This window comes from Chiloscyllium plagiosum, chromosome 17 (genome assembly GCF_004010195.1).
Source record: "Chiloscyllium plagiosum isolate BGI_BamShark_2017 chromosome 17, ASM401019v2, whole genome shotgun sequence".
In the NCBI taxonomy this organism is placed as follows: Eukaryota; Metazoa; Chordata; class Chondrichthyes; order Orectolobiformes; family Hemiscylliidae; genus Chiloscyllium; species Chiloscyllium plagiosum.
The window spans coordinates 71,996,079-72,013,733 of record NC_057726.1 but is presented as its reverse complement, the minus strand read 5'-3'; the positions used below and the strand labels follow the sequence as shown (position 1 = coordinate 72,013,733).

At 42.5% G+C, this 17,655-nt stretch overlaps 1 protein-coding gene across 9 annotated transcripts in view; it reads right to left on the bottom strand.

Annotated features, from left to right (window-relative positions):
- The window catches only part of dnaaf1 (dynein axonemal assembly factor 1), a 131,954-nt gene that overhangs the window by 104,957 nt on the left and 9,342 nt on the right, over window positions 1-17,655 (bottom strand). For 4 of the 9 annotated variants that reach the window (XM_043707393.1, XM_043707401.1, XM_043707400.1 and 1 more), the window contains exon 1: window positions 6,151-6,462. In XM_043707393.1, the coding sequence (XP_043563328.1) occupies window positions 6,151-6,425 (275 nt within the window). In that variant the 5' untranslated portion in view covers window positions 6,426-6,462. Of the gene's footprint in view, window positions 1-6,150; window positions 6,463-13,101; window positions 13,182-17,655 lie in introns of those variants that run through there. The other 5 variants (XM_043707396.1, XM_043707394.1, XM_043707397.1 and 2 more) reach the window with 3 other exon arrangements.

The window sequence follows — 17,655 nt, the reverse complement described above, 5'->3', positions numbered from 1 at the left end:
CCAGCGACCATAATTCTATTAGTTTTAAAATAGTGATGGAAAAGGATAGACCAGATCTAAAAGTTCAAGTGCTAAATTGGAGAAAGGCTAATTTTGACTGCACTAGGCAAGATCTTCCAAAAGCTAATTGTGACAGATGTTCACAGGTAAAGGGACGGCTGGAAAATGGAAAGCCTTCAGAAATGAGATAAAGTGAGTCCTGTTAGGGTGAAAAGAAAGGGTGGTACGTGTAGGGAATGCTGGATGACTAAAGAAATTGAGGATTTGGTTAAGAAAAAGAAGGAAGCATATGTCAGGTATAGACAGGATAGATCGAGTGAATCCTTAGAAGGGTATAGAGGCAGTGGGAGTATACTTAAGAGGGAAATCAGGAGGACAAAAAGTGGACATGAGACAGTTTTGGCAAATAGAGTAAAGGAGAAGTTAAGGAGAATCCAAAGGGTTTTTACAAATACGTTAAGGACAAAAGGGTAACTAGGGAAAGAATAGGGTCCCTCAAAGATCAGCAAGAGTGTGGGGCCGCAAGAGATGTGGGAGATACTAAATGAGTATTTTGCATCAGTGTTTACTGTAGAAAAGGACATGGAAGATATAGAATGTAGGGAAATAGATGGTGACATTTTGAAAACTGTCCATAGTACAGAGGAGGAACTGCTGGATGTCTTGAAACACATAAAAGTGGATAAATTCCCCTGACCTGATCAGGTATACCCTAGAACTCTGTGGGAAGCTAGAGAAGTGATTGCTGGGCCTCTTACTGACGTATTTGTAACGTCGATAGTCACAGGCAAGGAGCCAGAAGACTGGAGATTGGCTAACGTGGTGCCACTGTTTAAGAAAGGTGGTAAGGACAAGCCAGGGAACTATAGACTGGTGAGCTCACTGACATCAGTGATGGACAAGTTGTTGGAGGGAATCCTGAGGATCAGGATGTACAAGTATTTGGAAAAGCAAAGACTGATTGGGGATAGTCAACATGGCTTTGTGCGTGGGAAATCATTTTCCAGCCGTCCCTTTACCTGTGAACATCTGTCACAATTAGCTTTTGGAAGATCTTGCCTAGTGCAGTCAAAATTAGCCTTTCTCCAATTTAGCACTTGAACTTTTAGATCTGGTCTATCCTTTTCCATCACTATTTTAAAACTAATAGAATTATGGTCGCTGGCCCCAAACTTGATTGAGTGTTTTTGAAGAAGTAACAAAGAATATTGATGAGAGCAGAGTGGTAGATGTGATATATATGGACTTCAGTAAGGCATTCGACAAGTTCCCCACGGGAAACTGGTTAGCAAGGTTAGATCTCATGGAATACAGGGAGAACTAGCCATTTGGATACAGAACTGGCTCAAAGGTAGAAGGTAGAGGGTGGTGGTGGAGGGTTGTTTTTTCACACTGGAGGCCTGTGACCAGTGGAGTGCCACATGGATCAGTGTTGAGTCCACTACTTTTCATCATTTATATAAATAATTTGGATGTGAGCACAAGGGATATAGTTAGTAAATTTGCAGATGTCACCAAAATTAGAGGTGTAGTGGACAGCAAAGGAGGTTACCTCAGATTGCAATTGGATCTTGATCGGATGGGTCAATTGGCTGAGGAGTGGCAGATGGAGTTTAATTTAGATAAATGCGAGGTGCTGCATTTTGGGAAAACAAATCTTAGCAGGAATTATACACTTAATCGTAAGGTCCTAGGTAGTGCGGCTGAACAAAGAGACCTTGGAGTGCAAGTTTATAGCTCCTTGAAAGTAGAGTTGCAGGTAGATAGGATAGTGGAGAAGGCATTTAGTATGCTTTCCTTTATTGGTCAGAGTATTGAGTACAGGAGTTAGGAGGTCATGTTGTGGCTCTACAGGACATTGGTTAGGCGACTTTTAGAATATTGTGTGCAATTCTGGTCTCCTTCCTATCGGAAAGATGTTATGAAACGTCAAAGGGTTCAGAAAGGACTTACAAGGATGTTGCCAGGATTGGAGGTTTTGAGCTATAGGGAGAGGCTTAACAGGCTGGGGCTGTTTTCCCTGGAGCGTCGGGGGCTGAGGGATGACCTTATAAAGGTTTATAAAATCATGAAGGGTATGGATAGGATAAATAGACAAAGCCTTTCCCCTGGGGTGGGTCAAGAACTAGAGGGCATAGGTTTAAGGTGAGAGGGGGTGAGATATAAAAGAGACCTAAGGGGCAACCTTTTCATGCAGAGGGTGGTACATCTATGGAATGAGCTGCCAGAAGAAGTGGTGGAGGCTGGTACAATTGCAACATTTAATAGGCATCTGCTTGGGTATATGAATAGGAAGGGCTTGGAGGGATGTGGGTTGGGTGCTGGCAGGTGGGACTAGATTGGATTGGAATATCTGCTCGGCATGAATGAGTTGTACGAAGGGTCCATTTCCATACCGTACATCTCTATGACTCTACGACACAAATGCAGGGATGGAGCTGCACTTTTGACTGCAGAAGGCTGACAATGACAACAGGCCTCTTTTGATGCTGCAACCATTCTATGGTTCTACAGAATAGCAACTCACAAAAGGGAATAGCAACTCGCAAAATGGTAAGAAATGATCTTGGCTCAGAAGGACAAGGGACAGAATTTGTTTGAGCTGAGTTAAGAAATTGCAAAGGAAAGAAGTCACTAGTAAGAGTGGCTTCTAAATTGTGAAACAGCAACTACATCACATGGTAAATAATAAAAAGAAGAAATCATGGATCTTGTAAGAAAAGTACTGCCCCACTGATAGTTGGCAATTTAAATTTTCATATAGATTTGACGAATCAATTTGGGAAGGTATTCTGCAGGATGAGTTCATATAGTATACTGTATTTGAGAAAGTATTTTTGGGACAATACTATCTGGAACCAATCAGGGAACAGACCATTTGAGACATGTGTGATGAATCTGGATTAATTCAGTACCTCATTGTAAAAAAACATCCAAGTAGGAGCGATAACATACTTGAAATTCATATTCAATTTTAGCATGGGAAATGTGGATTTGAAGCTGGTGTCTAAAACCAGTAAGGGTATAAAGAAAGCGTTGACTAAAGTGGAAGGGAAATAGCTTAAAAGACAGCTCTGTAGTAAAGCAGTGAGAGACATACAAAGAGATTGATTAGATTCCCTACATTGTGGAAACAGGCCCTTCGGCCCAAAAATCCACACCGACCCTCCGAAGAGCGACCCACCCAGACCCATTCTTTTACCACTGCACCTAACACTATGTGCATTTAGAATGGCCAATTCACCTAACCTGCACATCTTTGGACTGTGGGAGGAAACCCACGCAGACACAGGGAGAATGTGCAAACTCCACACAGACAGTTGCCCGAAGCGAGAATTGAACCCGGGTCCCTGGCACTGTGAGGCAGCAGTGCTAACCACTGAGCCATTGAGCCAATATTTCATTAAATATAACAAAGACATTTTCCATTGATATACAAACACTGAGATGCATGCAACGTCCATGATTATGATGGCATCATATTGAAAGTAAGGTTAAGCAACGCTGCAAAGATTAATGATAAAAAGAAGACTAGGCAAAATTTAGAAAGCAGCAAAGGATGACCAAAAATGACCAAGAATGCAAAATTACAGTATAAGAGTAAAGTAGCAAGAAATATAAAAATTACAGCAAAAACATCAAAACGGAAAAGATTTGTTGGCCTCTTAGAAAACAAGACTGGGGAATTAATACTGAGAAACAGGCTGAACAAAAAAATTCTTGTAATATTCCAGTGGTTTGGAAAAGTACCAATGGAACACCCCCCAACGATGGAACACTTTAAGAAGTGAGGGAGACAGCAAGCAGTAAACCATAGTCTAACGTCTTGTCATTGGGAAAAATGTTAGAATCCATTATAAAGGAAGCAATAAACTAAAAGAAAGATACTGTAGATGCTGGAAATCTGAAATAAAAACAGGAAATGTTAGACAAACTCAGCAGGTCTGGCACATTTGTGGTGAGTGATAGATAGAATTAACGTTGAATCCAGAAATTTCAGCTCTTCCCATTTTGAAACGAAAGGAGCAGGAGCAGGTCATTTAGAAGATCATTTTAAAACGATCAGATCGATATTATTTTGCATGATTTTATGAAATGAAAATCTTGTTTGACAAATTTAATATAGCTCATTGAGGATAAAACAAACAGGATGGATAACGAGAAACAAGTAGGTATGTACAGTGTATTTGGATTTTCCAAAAAAAGCATTCAATAAGGTGCCTAATTAAAGGTTGGTGCACAATTTAACAACTCATGGTATTGGGAGTAGGATATTAGTCAAGATTAGAGTGGTGCTGGAAATGCACAGCAGGTCAGACAGCATCCGAGAGCAGGAAAATCGACGTTTTGGGCAGGAGCCTTTCATCAGGAAGGGCTCCTGCCCGAAACGTCAATTTTCCTGCTCTTGGATGCTGCCTGACCTGCTGTGCATTTCTAGCACCACTCTAATCTTGACTCTAATCTCCAGCATCTGCAGTCCTCACTTTCGCGGAGTACAATATTAGCAAGAGTGAAGTTCAGCTACCCAACAGAAAGCAGGGTGAGGGTAAATTAATTAATTTACCCTCACAGCGGGAGCGTGCTGGGCCCATAACCCAGAGGTCGATGGATCGTAACCAGCCTTAGTGGGCGGCACGGTGGCACAGTGGTTAGCACTGCTGCCTCACAGCGCCAGAGACCCGGATTCAATTCCCGCCTCAGGCGACTGACTGTGTGGAATTTGCACGTTCTCCCAGTGTCTGCGTGGGTTTCCTCCGGGTGCTCCGGTTTCCTCCCACAGTCCAAAGATGTGCAGGTCAGGTGAATTGACCATGCTAAATTGCCCGTAGTGTTAGGTAAGGGGTAAATGTAGGGGTATGGGTGGGTTGCGCTCGGCGGGGGCGGTGTGGACTTGTTGGACCGAAGGGCCTGTTTCCACACTGTAAGTAATCTAATCTAATCTTAATTGGATAGTTGTAACCACGAATGTCATAGAGATTGGTATGGGGGGGGGGGTCCCCAAACTTCTAGACTTCTGACTTTGATTAAGGAATTCAGGTATATTGTGGCCACATTTGTTTGTATAAATATTACTAAGAAAGTAATGTGTGGAAGCCACAAGTCTGCAGATGGATTTTGAAAGTTTAAAGTGAACGAGCAGCTTTGGACAGATGAAGAGTAATATGCAGTAATATAATGTTGCCAACTTTTACAGGGAGAATAGAAAAGCAACACATTATTTAAATAGAGAGAAACCTTTTGAAAAATGCAGTGCAGACAAATCTGGGTGTCCTTATATATGAATCACAAAAATTTGGCCATGCGGCTAAAGCAAGTAATTATAAAAGCAAATGGAATGTTAGTCATTATTGTAAGAGGAATAAGATATAGAAGCAAGGATAGCTTGCTCAACCGTACAGGGAATGGGAGATGATGGCTGGAGTGTTAAGTGCCGTTTTGGTCTCCTTACTTAAAGAAGGATAAAGAAGGAAGCAGTTCAGAGAAGAATCATTAGGCTGATCCCTGAGATAAAGGGATATTTTACGAGGAAAACTTCAGCAGGTTAGGCCCAGAGGAGTTTCATGAAATGTGTAAGATTTTTGAAGGGATCCATCAGGGTTGATTCTATTTATGAAGAAAGAGAGAACTAAGAAGCAATTTTAAAAGAGGGAACTCCCAGTTACAGTGGAACTGGGGAGGAATTTCTTCTGTCAGAGGATCATCAGACTTTGGAATTCTCCATTCATTGAAAATGTTCAAAGGCGGAGTTAGATTTTAAATCAACAGGGCAGTCAAAAGTCATTGAGGACCAAGAAGGAAAGTAGAGTTGGGACCACAATCAGATCAGCTGTGATCTTATTAAATGATGAATTAGATTCAAGGGGCAAGGAGACCTACTGCTTCTATTTCTTACATAATTGCATAAATACTAACATACAAAATAGTTACAAGGAAAATGGGACAACTTTGAATATCACTTTCAAAGTGGCACAATAGACACAATATCGGTTTCTGTGGGAAATGATTCTCTAATATAATGAACTATACCATCAATAATTTAATGTAAAGTATGCTTTAAGATGAACAATCAATAAGGCTTTTGAAGTTAAATAATAATCTTATCCATTTCCAACTACAGGACATTATTGTAATATAGAACAAATTCCTCACCTGGATCCTGAGTCCTTGGCTTTCTCCTGAGGTTTTGTAGAGTTGAGTTCATGTATCCCCATACAATCTGCTCCTTTCTGATCATGCAACTGGTCACCTTTCTGCAGTTTACATTCTCCTTCACTTCTCAAAGGCTCGGTTTCTTCACTGCAGGTGAGTTGCTCATTTACTAAAAATATATTAGCATGAAACTGGGTTTTGTGAGTTGTGCTCTTCTCAATCAGAATAAGTGCTGGATCATAGAATAGCTTCCCAACCATGTGGAAACAGGTCATTCGGCCTAACTGGTCCACACCGACCCTTCAAGGAGCATCACAGCCAGGCCCAACTCCCATATCCTATATTTTCCATGGCTAACCCACCTAGCCTGCACATCCCTGAACACTATGGGCAATTTAGCATGGCCAATCCACCTAATCTTTGCACTGTGGGAGGAAACCCATGTAGACATGAAGGGAATATACAAGCTCCACACAGACACTCAACTAAGGAGGAATTGAACCCATGTCACCTGGCGCTGTGAGGCAGCAGTGCTATAATCACTGAGCCACCATGCTGCCAAGTTTGAATAAATAAAATAGACGAATATCTGTTACCTCGCTCACATTTCTATTGCTGACAAAAGTGAGAGGTAACTATTTTAATGAAGGAATAGCATTCTTTATTGAGAGGGTGTGCGATATATCAGAAAACTTTGTTCACATGACTCAGAATTGGTTGCTAGATCACAAAATGGTATTGAGACAGGATTAGGTTGTAGCAGCAAATATTACTCAGTGCATTGTGCATTACATTCAGAGCCAAGGGGTATGTTTGGCTGTTTTCCTGAAACAGAGTGTCAGACATGTCTTATTTACTGTTATTCAGATTAGATTACTTACAGTGTGGAAACAGGCCCTTTGGACCAACAAGTCCACACTGACCCTCCGAAGAGCAACCAACCCACCCCTACACCTCACACTACGGGCAATTTAGCACGGCCAATTCACTTAACCTGCACATTTTTGGACTGTGGGAGGAAACCGGAGCACCCGGAGGAAACCCACGCAGACACAGGGAGAGTTGCCAGAGGCTGGAATTGAACCCGGGTCTCTGGCTCTGTGAGGCAGCAGTGCTAACCACTGTGTCACCCACTAATGTTATAGTGCTCTCTAACATCTATCATACAATATTTCAATAATGTGTGCGAGATATATTAAAGAATGTTATTGTACAGGATGGTGGTGTATATTATAGGGTTATTGCGACAGGCACGAGGTGGAGTGTCTCCCTGGGAAAGGAATGCAACACATTATCAAATATTGCGAAAGTAAGGGATATTGTTGTGGTTCTGTTCACCGAGCTGGGAATTTGTGTTGCAAACATTTTGTCCCCTGTCTAGGTGACATCCTCAGTGCTTGGGAGCCTCCTGTGAAGCGCTTCTGTGTTGTTTCCTCCGGCATTTATAGTGGTTTGTCTCTGCCGCTTCCGGTTGTCAGTTCCAGCTGTCCGCTGCAGTGGCCGGTATATTGGGTCCGGGTCGATGGGTTTGTGGATGAGTAGCATGCCTCTAGGAATTCCCTGGCTGTTCTCGGTTTGGCTTGTCCTATAATAGTAGTGTTGTCCCAGTCGAATTCATGTTGCTTGTCATCTGCGTGTGTGGCTACTAAGGATAGCTGGTCGTGTCGTTTCGTGGCTAGTTGGTAGCAAGCAACATGAGTTTGACTGCAACAACACTACTATTATAGGACAAGCCAAACAGAGAACAGCCAGGGAATTCCTAGATGCATGGTACTCATCCACAGATTCTATCAACAAACACATCAACCTGGACCCAACATACCGGCCACTGTAGCGGACAGCTGGAACTGTCAACCGGAAGCGGCAGAGACAAACCACTATAAATGCTGGAGGAAACAACACAGAAGCGCTTCACAGGAGGCTCCCATGCACTGAGGATGTCACCTAGACAGGGGACGAAACGTCTGCAACATAAATTCCCAGCTCGGCGAACAGAACCACAACAACGAGCACCCGAGCTACAAACCTTCTCACAAACTTTGAGTAAGGGATACGTCAGAATGTTAAGTGAGGGTCAGAGACAAATAGTCATACAGCACAGAAACAGACCCTTTGGTCCCACCAGTTCATGCCAAACATAATCCCAACCTAATCCTATTTGCTTGCACCTGGCCTATATCCCTCCAAACCCTTCCTATTCATGCATCCATCTAAATATTTTTTAAACATTGTAATGATACACACATCCACCACTTCCTCAGGAAGTTCATTCCACCCTCTGTAAAAATATTGCCTCTTTTTAAATCTCTCTGACAAGGTTCCACATGACAGACTGCTCTCGAAGGTTAGATCGCATGGAATCCAGGGCAAGCTGGCAAATTGGATTTAAGATTGGCTTGATGGTAGGAAGCAGAGGGTATTAGTGGATGTATGCTTGTCGGACTGGAGGTCTGTGACTAGTTGAGTGCCTCAGGGGTCAGTGCTGGGCCTATTGCTGTTTGTTATCTATATCAATGATTTGGATGAGAATGTAGAACGGCATGATTGCGAAATTTGGGGAGGACACTAAAATAGGTGGTATCATGGACAGTGAGAAAGGTTATCAAAAATTGCAGCAGGGCCTTAATCAGCTGGCGAAGTAGGCCGAGAAATGACAAATGGAGTTTAATACATATTAAGTGTGAGGTCTTGCAATTTGGAAAGTCAAATCAAGGCAGGAATGTTGAGGAACAGAGGGCCCTTGGAGTTCAGGTTCACAGTTCTCTGAAAGCAAAGTCACAGGTAGACAGGGCAGTGAAGGTGGCTTTTGGCACACTGGCCTTCATTAGTCAGGGCATTGAGTATAGAAGTTGGGAAGTTATGTTGCAATTATACAGGACACTGGTGAGGCTCCACTGGTGAGTATTGCGTTCAGTTTTGGTCACTTTACTATAAGGAGGATGTTTTTAAACTGGAAAGAGTGCAGAAGAAATTTACAAAGATGTTGCCTGGATTAAATGGTCTGCGTTGTAGGGAGAAGCTAGGACTTTTTTTCTTTAGAACTTAGGAGACTGAGGGGAGGACCTTATGGAGCTATTAAAGATCATGAGAGGCATGGATATGGTGAATGCACTCAGTCTTTTTCCCAGGGTTGGGGAATTGAGGATTAGAGGGCATCAGTTTAAGGTTAGAGCGGAAAGAATAAAAGGGAATCTGAGGGGCAACCTGTTTTTTACATAAAGGGAGGTATGCATATGGAATGAGCTGCCAGCAGAAGTGGTTGAGGTGGGAACATTAACAACATTTAAAATGCACTTGGACAAATGACAAGACGTGACAGCCCAGGAATGTTTCAAGCTTCAGTAAAGAATTCTTCTGACTTTCTTCTGAAATCTCTATCTGGACGTTGTTCCCTCCTACCTGTAAGAATCTGTGTTTGAATTTACCTTTTTGCCGAGAGGTGTGTTAGAACAGTTAATTAGTAATCACTACTGTATCGGGTCAGTTAGGTTTTCCAACAGTTAAGTTATTCTAAATTTCTATTTTTTTTGTTCATGCTTCAATAAATTCTATTTGCTTAAATCCGAGTGGTTTGACCAGCTGTATCACATCCGGAACACCCACTTCACATCTGCCTTTAAAATAAGAAAACATTAGGATCGAGGCTAACTTCTTAAAATAGTTTGAGGGGGTCTTGCCTGGCCCATATCAATAACTCAAACTTTCTATACCTGGCAAGATCAGTGTTTGACAAATTTGATTGAAGTTTTTGAGAAGGTAACAGACCGTTAATGAAGATAATACATTTGATATGGTTTACATGGTCTTTTATTTAGAAATGTTTTTGATAATGTCTCTCATGATAGACTGGTTGAGGAAGTAAGAGCCCATGGGATTCAAGGCAAAGTGGTGCACAGGATCCAAAATTGGCTTATGTTTCTGTGACTGGACATCTGTTACTGGTGTGGTTCAGCAGGGTTTGGTGCTGAAAGCTGGACTTTTTGCTGTTTGTATTCATTAAAGATTTGGACTAAATTTTAAGTGGTATAATCAAAGAGCTTGCCAATGACACAAAAACTGGCAGGTCAGTAAATAGTGAGAAGAATATCTGTAAACTGCAAAAGGAAAGTAATATACTGCTCAGGTGGGCACAGCAGTGATGAATGGAATTCAACCCAGGAAAGTGTGAGATAATGTACTTGGGGAAGACTAACAAGGCAAGGGATTAGCCCATTACTGGAAGAATTCTGGAAAGTACTGAAGATTAGACAGACCTACATAAATCCCCAAAGGTTGCAGGTAGATGCGGGGAGGAAGGCATACAGATAGCATCCTTGCCTTCAGTAGTAGAAGGTGAGGACTGCAGATGCTGGAGATCAGAGTTGAGAGCGTGGTGCTGGAAAAGTGCAGGTCAGGCAGCATCTGAAGAGCAGGAGAATTGATGTTTTGGGCGTAAGCCCTTATGCTTTTCCAGCACCACACTCTCGACTCCTTGCCTTTATTAGCCAACACATTGAATACAAAAGCAAGGAGGTTAGACTTAGGGTTATAAACAATGTAACATGGTGGTTAGGCCACAACAGCCATACTATGTGCAGCCCTGGTCACCACAAGAAAAATGTGATTGCAGTGGAGAGGGTGCTAAGGAGATGTACCAGGATTGTGGGCCTCACAGCGCCAGAGACCCAGGTTCAATTCCCGCCTCAGGCGACTGACTGTGTGGAGTTTGCACATTCTCCCCGTGTCTGCGTGAGCCCCCCTCTGGGTGCTCCGGTTTCCTCCCACAGTCCAAAAATGTGCAGGTTAGGTGAATTGGCCACGCCAAATTGCCCGTAGTGTTAGATGCAGGGGTAAATGTAGGGGAATGGGAATGGGTATGAGTGGGTGCGCTTCGGCGGGTCGGTGTGGACTTGTTGGGCCGAAGGGCCTGTTACCACACTAAGTAATCTAATCTAATCTACCAGGATATTGCCTCAGTAGATAGCCTGCGCTATGAAGAAAAAAATAAGGCTGAGAAGTGACATAATAGAGATATACAAGATTATGAGGAGCAAAGGAAGGCACTTTTTCATTAGCAGAGGAGCCAATAAATGGGGTATTTAGATTTAAGATAAGGGGTAGAAGGCTTAGAGGAGATTTCAGGAAGTGTTTGAGCAAAATAAAATGTAATTCTGCAAGTACAAATTCACCCCACATTTTACTTTGCTCAAAAATTGCAAGACTCCATGTAAGGTTCGAGAAATCCTTATTTTATATTAGAATCAGTTTGACCATTGTGGCACAGGCAGCCTCACACAGGGTGCTAACACTTTCAATACATTATCTGGGCCAACACGACACCAATTGTTAAAATTCACTTGAAAATGTAACTTTTTTTAAAAAAGTTATGTGATTTACATATGAAAGAACTGAAACTGAAATGGTCATTCGAAAGGATGAGAGACTGAACAAACAATCCAGGTCTTTTTCAACATATAATTTCAATTACATCACACGGTAAACTTTTGCTATAAATTGTGTCTTACAATCTTATTCTCCACAACCATCTGATGTAGGAGCGGCACTGTGAAAGCTAGTGCTTCCAAATAAACCTGTTGGACTATAAGCTGGTGTTGTGAGATTTTTAACCATATTGGTCAGAGCATTGAGTTTCGGAGTTGGGCGGTCATGTTGCAGCTGTACAGGATATTAGTGAGGCCACTTTTGGAATATTGTATGCAATTCTTATTGGAAGGATTTTGTGAAACCTGAAAAGTTTCAGAAAAGATTTACAAGGATGTTGCTAGGTTTAGAGGATTTGAGCTAGATGGAGAGGCTAAATAGGCTGGGACTGTTTTCCCAAGAGCTTCAGAGGCTGAGGGGTGACCTTATAGAGATTTATAAAATCATGAGGGCCATAGATAGGATAAATAAACAAGGTCTTTTCCCTGGGTGTTGAAGTCCAGAACTACATGGCATAGGTTTAGGGTGAGAGGGGAAAGATATAAAAGGGACCTAAGGGGCAACTTTTTCCCTCAGAGGCTGGGTTGTGTATGCCATGATCTGCTAGAGGAAGTGGTGGAGGCCAGTACAATTACAGCATTTAAAAGGCACCTGGATGGGTATATGAATAGAAAGGGATATGGGCCAAGTGCTGGAAAATGGTTAGATTAGGTTAGGATATCTGGTCAGCATGGACGAGTTGGACCGATGAGTCGGATTCTGTGCTGCACACCTCTATGACTCGATGACAGCTACATGAAAAATTGATTGTCGAGGCTGAAAGGTTAAAATTGTTTGTGATAGTCAACAGTTGCACAACATTGAACGAGTCCTGTGAATATTCCTTTTACAGGCTGAAGATGGTACAGCAACTTGTTTTTGTTCCGTTACTGGGTCAGCACTGTGTTTTTGAGATTATATAAGAGAGACAGCTTCATTCTGAGACAGGGACATCACCTTGGACCAGGAGCAAACTCAATCTCCAGACCAGCCATCGATGGGCAAAAGAGCATGAGACTTGTTGCTTTTTCTCTTTTCTTTTCATTTATTACTCTTATTATTATAACTTAATACACATCCACATTTAAGCAAATTGCTGTTGCCAAACTCTCTTAACTACATTTAACCAAATCCATAAAATCCATATTCTGTGATCGAATACAGCACCCATTTACAAATTTATGTTCTAAAGTAAGAGCATTAAGAAAATTTTAAAAATTATTCCAGGTTGTGATGGATCTATTGTTATTCTCTGTAGTTTCTGGATTCAGAACTGTTCCTCTCTCTACAAGGGGACCTTGGCGCAGCTTCTTCAGCACTTTGCTTTTAGGTCTATTGGGAATGCTCTGCCCACATCACAGTCACATTATTGTAATGAGTGGGGCAAAAATTTCAATGGAGACACTTGTGCCTTTGACACAAACTACTGTGTGGTAGCTGTTTAGGTCCAAAGGTGTCCATCATTTCTAAAAGCTGCTCCTTTTTACTCACCCTGGTGACCCTCAAACTCTGTTTGTTCTGTGCTGTCTCCCATTGTTGAAGACATTAGCATCAAAATAAATGATCTGTAACTGAATCAACAACAACAAAAAAGGGAGCATTAAGTTGATTTTCAAATAATGTTTTATTATGAAGTAACATTCTTTCCTTCAAAATCAGTGGTGTACCTTTTGTCAAATAAAACATTGAGATGCTAACTATGTTTGCTTTGTGCCCAAAGACATTCAAAAATGCTCTATTACAATCAGAACACATGATAGGAGATCAGTGGTGTTCCAGTTGTCTATGTGGACAGCAGCAAGTGAGAAGAACATCTGTAAACCGTGTAGCAGGGGAATGAAGATAGTAAGCCATGGACACCAACATGGTTTGGAAAATGCCCATTGATGTACTACTGTAAAATAATAGTTCACGTTGGCAAAGTAGCAAAACAATTATGGGATCGCCCATTGATAGCGAGACCATAAGTGGTTCGCAACACTATATGGGCAATACGGCACAAATAATTATCAATACAGGGAATATTGCCAAAGTAATAAACTGATTCAGCACAGATAACACCACAATTACAATTGTGGCCACACAACTAAAATCATACAATACTGCAAGAACAATAACTAGACATATCAACATCACAGAGAGCATCCTGATAGATGCTCCAACACCGCAAACGGAGTGGCCTGTCAGATCCACCAAGACTGCAAAGGCTGCAGTCAGATCCACCCAGGCTGCATTATAACTGCACACACCAATATTGCAAAGGAGCAGTCAAATACATCAAGACTGCATAAGCTCTAGTCAAATCAACCAAGGCTGCAATTAGATGCACCAATATTGTAAAGGCAGCAGTCAAATACACCCATATGACAAAAAGACTGGAGACAGATACACCAATACGCAAAGGATGCAGTCAGATTCAGCAGTAGTGAAAAGGCAGGCAGATTCACTAATATTGCAACGCCAGCAATCAGATACACTACAAAGACAAACAAATACACAGCTGTTCAGAGAAGGTTTACTTGACTACTTCCTGGAGTAATAAAGAAGTTGTCTTAACACAGAATTCTTACAGTGCAGGAGGTGGCTATTTGGCCCATCATGCCAGAGTAAGTAAGTTAAGTAAGTCTGTCGTCTGCAAGGTGTTAGAACAAATTCTGAGGGATAGGATTTATGACCATCTGGAAGAGCATGGCTTGATTAAATGCAGTCAACACGGCTTTGTGAGGGGCAGGTCATGCCTCACAAACCTTAGAGTGAGGCATGACTAGAAAGGTTGATGAGGGTCGAGCTGTGGATGTGGTGTATATGGACATTTGAGAAGGTTTCCCATGGTAGGCTCATTCAGAAGGTCAGGAGGAATGGGATTCAGGGGAACATAGCTGTCTGGATACAGAATTGGCTGGCCAACAGAAGACAGCGAGTGGTAGTAGAAGGAAAATATTCTGCCCGGAAGTCTGTGGTGAGTGCTGTGTTGTACAGGGCTCTGTTCTTGGGCCTCTACTGTTTGTAATTTTTATTAATGACTTGGATGAGGAGATTGAAGGATGGGTCAGCAAGTTTGCAGACGACACAAAGGTTGGAGGTGTCGTTGACAGAATAGAGGGCTGTTGTCGGCTGCAGCGGGACATTGACAGGATGCAGAGATGGGCTGAGAGGTGGCAGATGGAGTTCAACCTGGATAAATGCGAGGTGATGCATTTTGGAAGGTCGAATTTGAAAGCTGAGTACAGGATTAAGGATAGGATTCTTGGCAGTGTGGAGGAACAGAGGGATCTTGCAGGTACATAGATCCCTTAAAATGGCCACCCAAGTGGACCGGGTTGTTAAGAAAGCATATGGTGTTTTGGCTTTCATTATCAGGGGGATTGAGTTTAAGAGTCGTGAGATCTTGTTGCAGCTCTATAAAACTTTGGTTAGACTGCACTTGGAATACTGTGTCCAGTTTCTGATAGGAAATCTCTTGCTTTGGGGAGGGTTCAGAGGAGGTTTACCAGGATGCTGCCTGGACTGGAGGGCTTATCTTATGAAGAGAGATTGACTGAGCTCAGACTTTTTTCATTGGAGAAAAGGAGGAGGAGGGGATCTAATTGAGGTATACAAGATAATGAGAGGCATAGATAGTCTCTGGCTATCGACTATTTCCCAGGGCAGAAATGACTAACACGAGGGGTCATTTTTTAAGCCGGTTGGAGGAAAGTATAGAGGGGATGTCAGAGGCGGGTTCTTTACGCAGAGTTGAGAAAGCATGGAATGCGTTGCCAGCAGCAGTTGTGGAAGCAAGGTCATTGGGGACATTTAAGAGACTGCTGGGCATGCATATGGTCACAGAAATTTGAGGATGCATACATGAGGATCAATGGTCGGCACAACATCGTGGGCTGACGGGCCTGTTCTGTGTTGTACTGTTCTATGCCTGCAGTTGTTATATTACCTAGTGCAATCTCTTGCTTTTCCCACATCCATACATACTGTTTCTATTCAAACAACCATACAGTGCCCACTTGAATGCCTAAACCAAACTTCACTCCATTACATTTACAGGTAGTGCATTCCAGACTTAGTGTATTCCGATTTTTCCTCATCACCCTGGCTTTATTTGCATTTCACTTTAAATCTATGCTCACTCTTTCTTTTTCCTTTCACGAGTGGGAGCAGTTTCCCTCAACCTTCAGTTTGATCCTGATTTTGAAAAGCTCTATCAAATCTACTCTCAGCCTTTTTCCAGGGAGGACAGCCCCAATGTCTTCAATCAAGCCTCACAACAGAAGTATCCCATTCCTAGAACCATTCTTGTAAATCACTTCTGCATTCTCCCAGAATAATTTGGCACCCAGAACTATACACAACACTTCAGCTGTAGTCTAACAAGTGTCTTGTACAAGTTCAACATCACCTCCTTGCTCTTGTACTCCGTGCCTCTAGTATTAAATTTGAGAACAGTTCTGCTTTACTAAACGATTACTGCGCTGTCCTGCAACTCACGCACATATACACCCTCACGCCTCTGCTCCTGCATTCCCTTTACATTTATAACCTTACTTTATGTTGTCCTTTAATGTTATTCCAATCAAATTGCATCACCTCTCACTTCTCTGCATTGACTGTCACTACCACGGGCGGCACGGTGGCACAGTTGCCTCACAGCGCCAGAGACCCGGGTTCAATTCCCGCCTCAGGCGACTGACTGTGTGGAGTTTGCACGTTCCCCCCGTGTCTGCGTGGGTTTCCTCCGGGTGCTCCGGTTTCCCCCCACAATCACAAAGATGTGCAGGTCAGGTGAATTGGCCATGCTAAATTGCCTGTAGTGTTAGGTAAGAGGTAAATGTAGGGGTATGGGTGGGTTGCGCTTTGGCGGGTCGGTGTGGACTTGTTGGGCCGAAGGGCCTCCTTCCACACTGTAATGTAATCTAATCTAAAAAAACCACCAACAACTTGTCAATGTCCTTTTGAAGTCACACGCTGTCCTTCTCAGTTCACAAAGGTTGCCAATATCCAATTGAGTTTAGATGACTCAGCAGTGATCTTACTAAACAGAACACGGACAGGCTGGACAAACTAAGATTGTTTCCTCTGGAGTCATGGAGGCTGAGGGGAGACACAACAGAAGTTTATAAAATTATGAGAGACATAGATAGTTGGAACTGAAAAGTCTAATACAAGTCGGCATGTATTTAAGCTAAGAGGGAGAAAAATTCAAAAGAGATAGGAAGTAAAAGTTTACTTTAGAGATAGGTAGGTTCCTGAAACACGCTGCCAGCAGCAGCGTTGAAGGCAAATACAACAGGGGCTTTTAAAAGATGTTTAGATAAGCACATGAATTTGCAAGGAATGGAGGGATATGGACCAAGGGCAGGCAAAAGGGATTTGTTTAATTTGGGTTTATGCTCAGCACAACATTGTGGGGTGGATATTTAGGGGAGAAAAAAAGGGCATAGAGGAGGGTGGGTACTGAATACTTTCAGGGTCAAATTAGATACATTATTGATTGAAGTGGGAATCAAACGTCATAAGTGACAGACATAAAAGAAGAGGTTGAAAGTAGAAACTACTACTATCAGATCAACTGTAATCTTATCAAACAATGGTGCAGAGGAACTAACAACCACTTATAGCTCATATGGTCATAATAGAGAAGAAATAATATTCAACTAAACACTTGGAAGACTGAAACTGTTGTCTTCATTCCCTGCTCAGTTCCCTGATCATCAACTTTGCCTACTCCATAGCTAATGCTGGAGGCTGAATCAGTCTTCTTGAATATTCTAATCTCTGCTCCCTCTCTCCCATCCTTGTATGGCTCTCCTCTCTCCTTCACTCTGTTCCTTCCTCTGACTCCCTCCTTTCTAGCCTTGCCCCACACCCTTCTTACCTCTGGCCTCATATCCTCCCTCACTTAGCTCATGTCCCTTCCTCAATTCCATCCATGTCCCTGTCCCTCACTCTACTCCTTTTGACAATCTATCTCCTTCCAGCTGTCCCCCACACTTCCTCACTTTGTTCCTATCTCTGCATCTTCCCTCAATGTTACTCATTACTCCCTCCTCC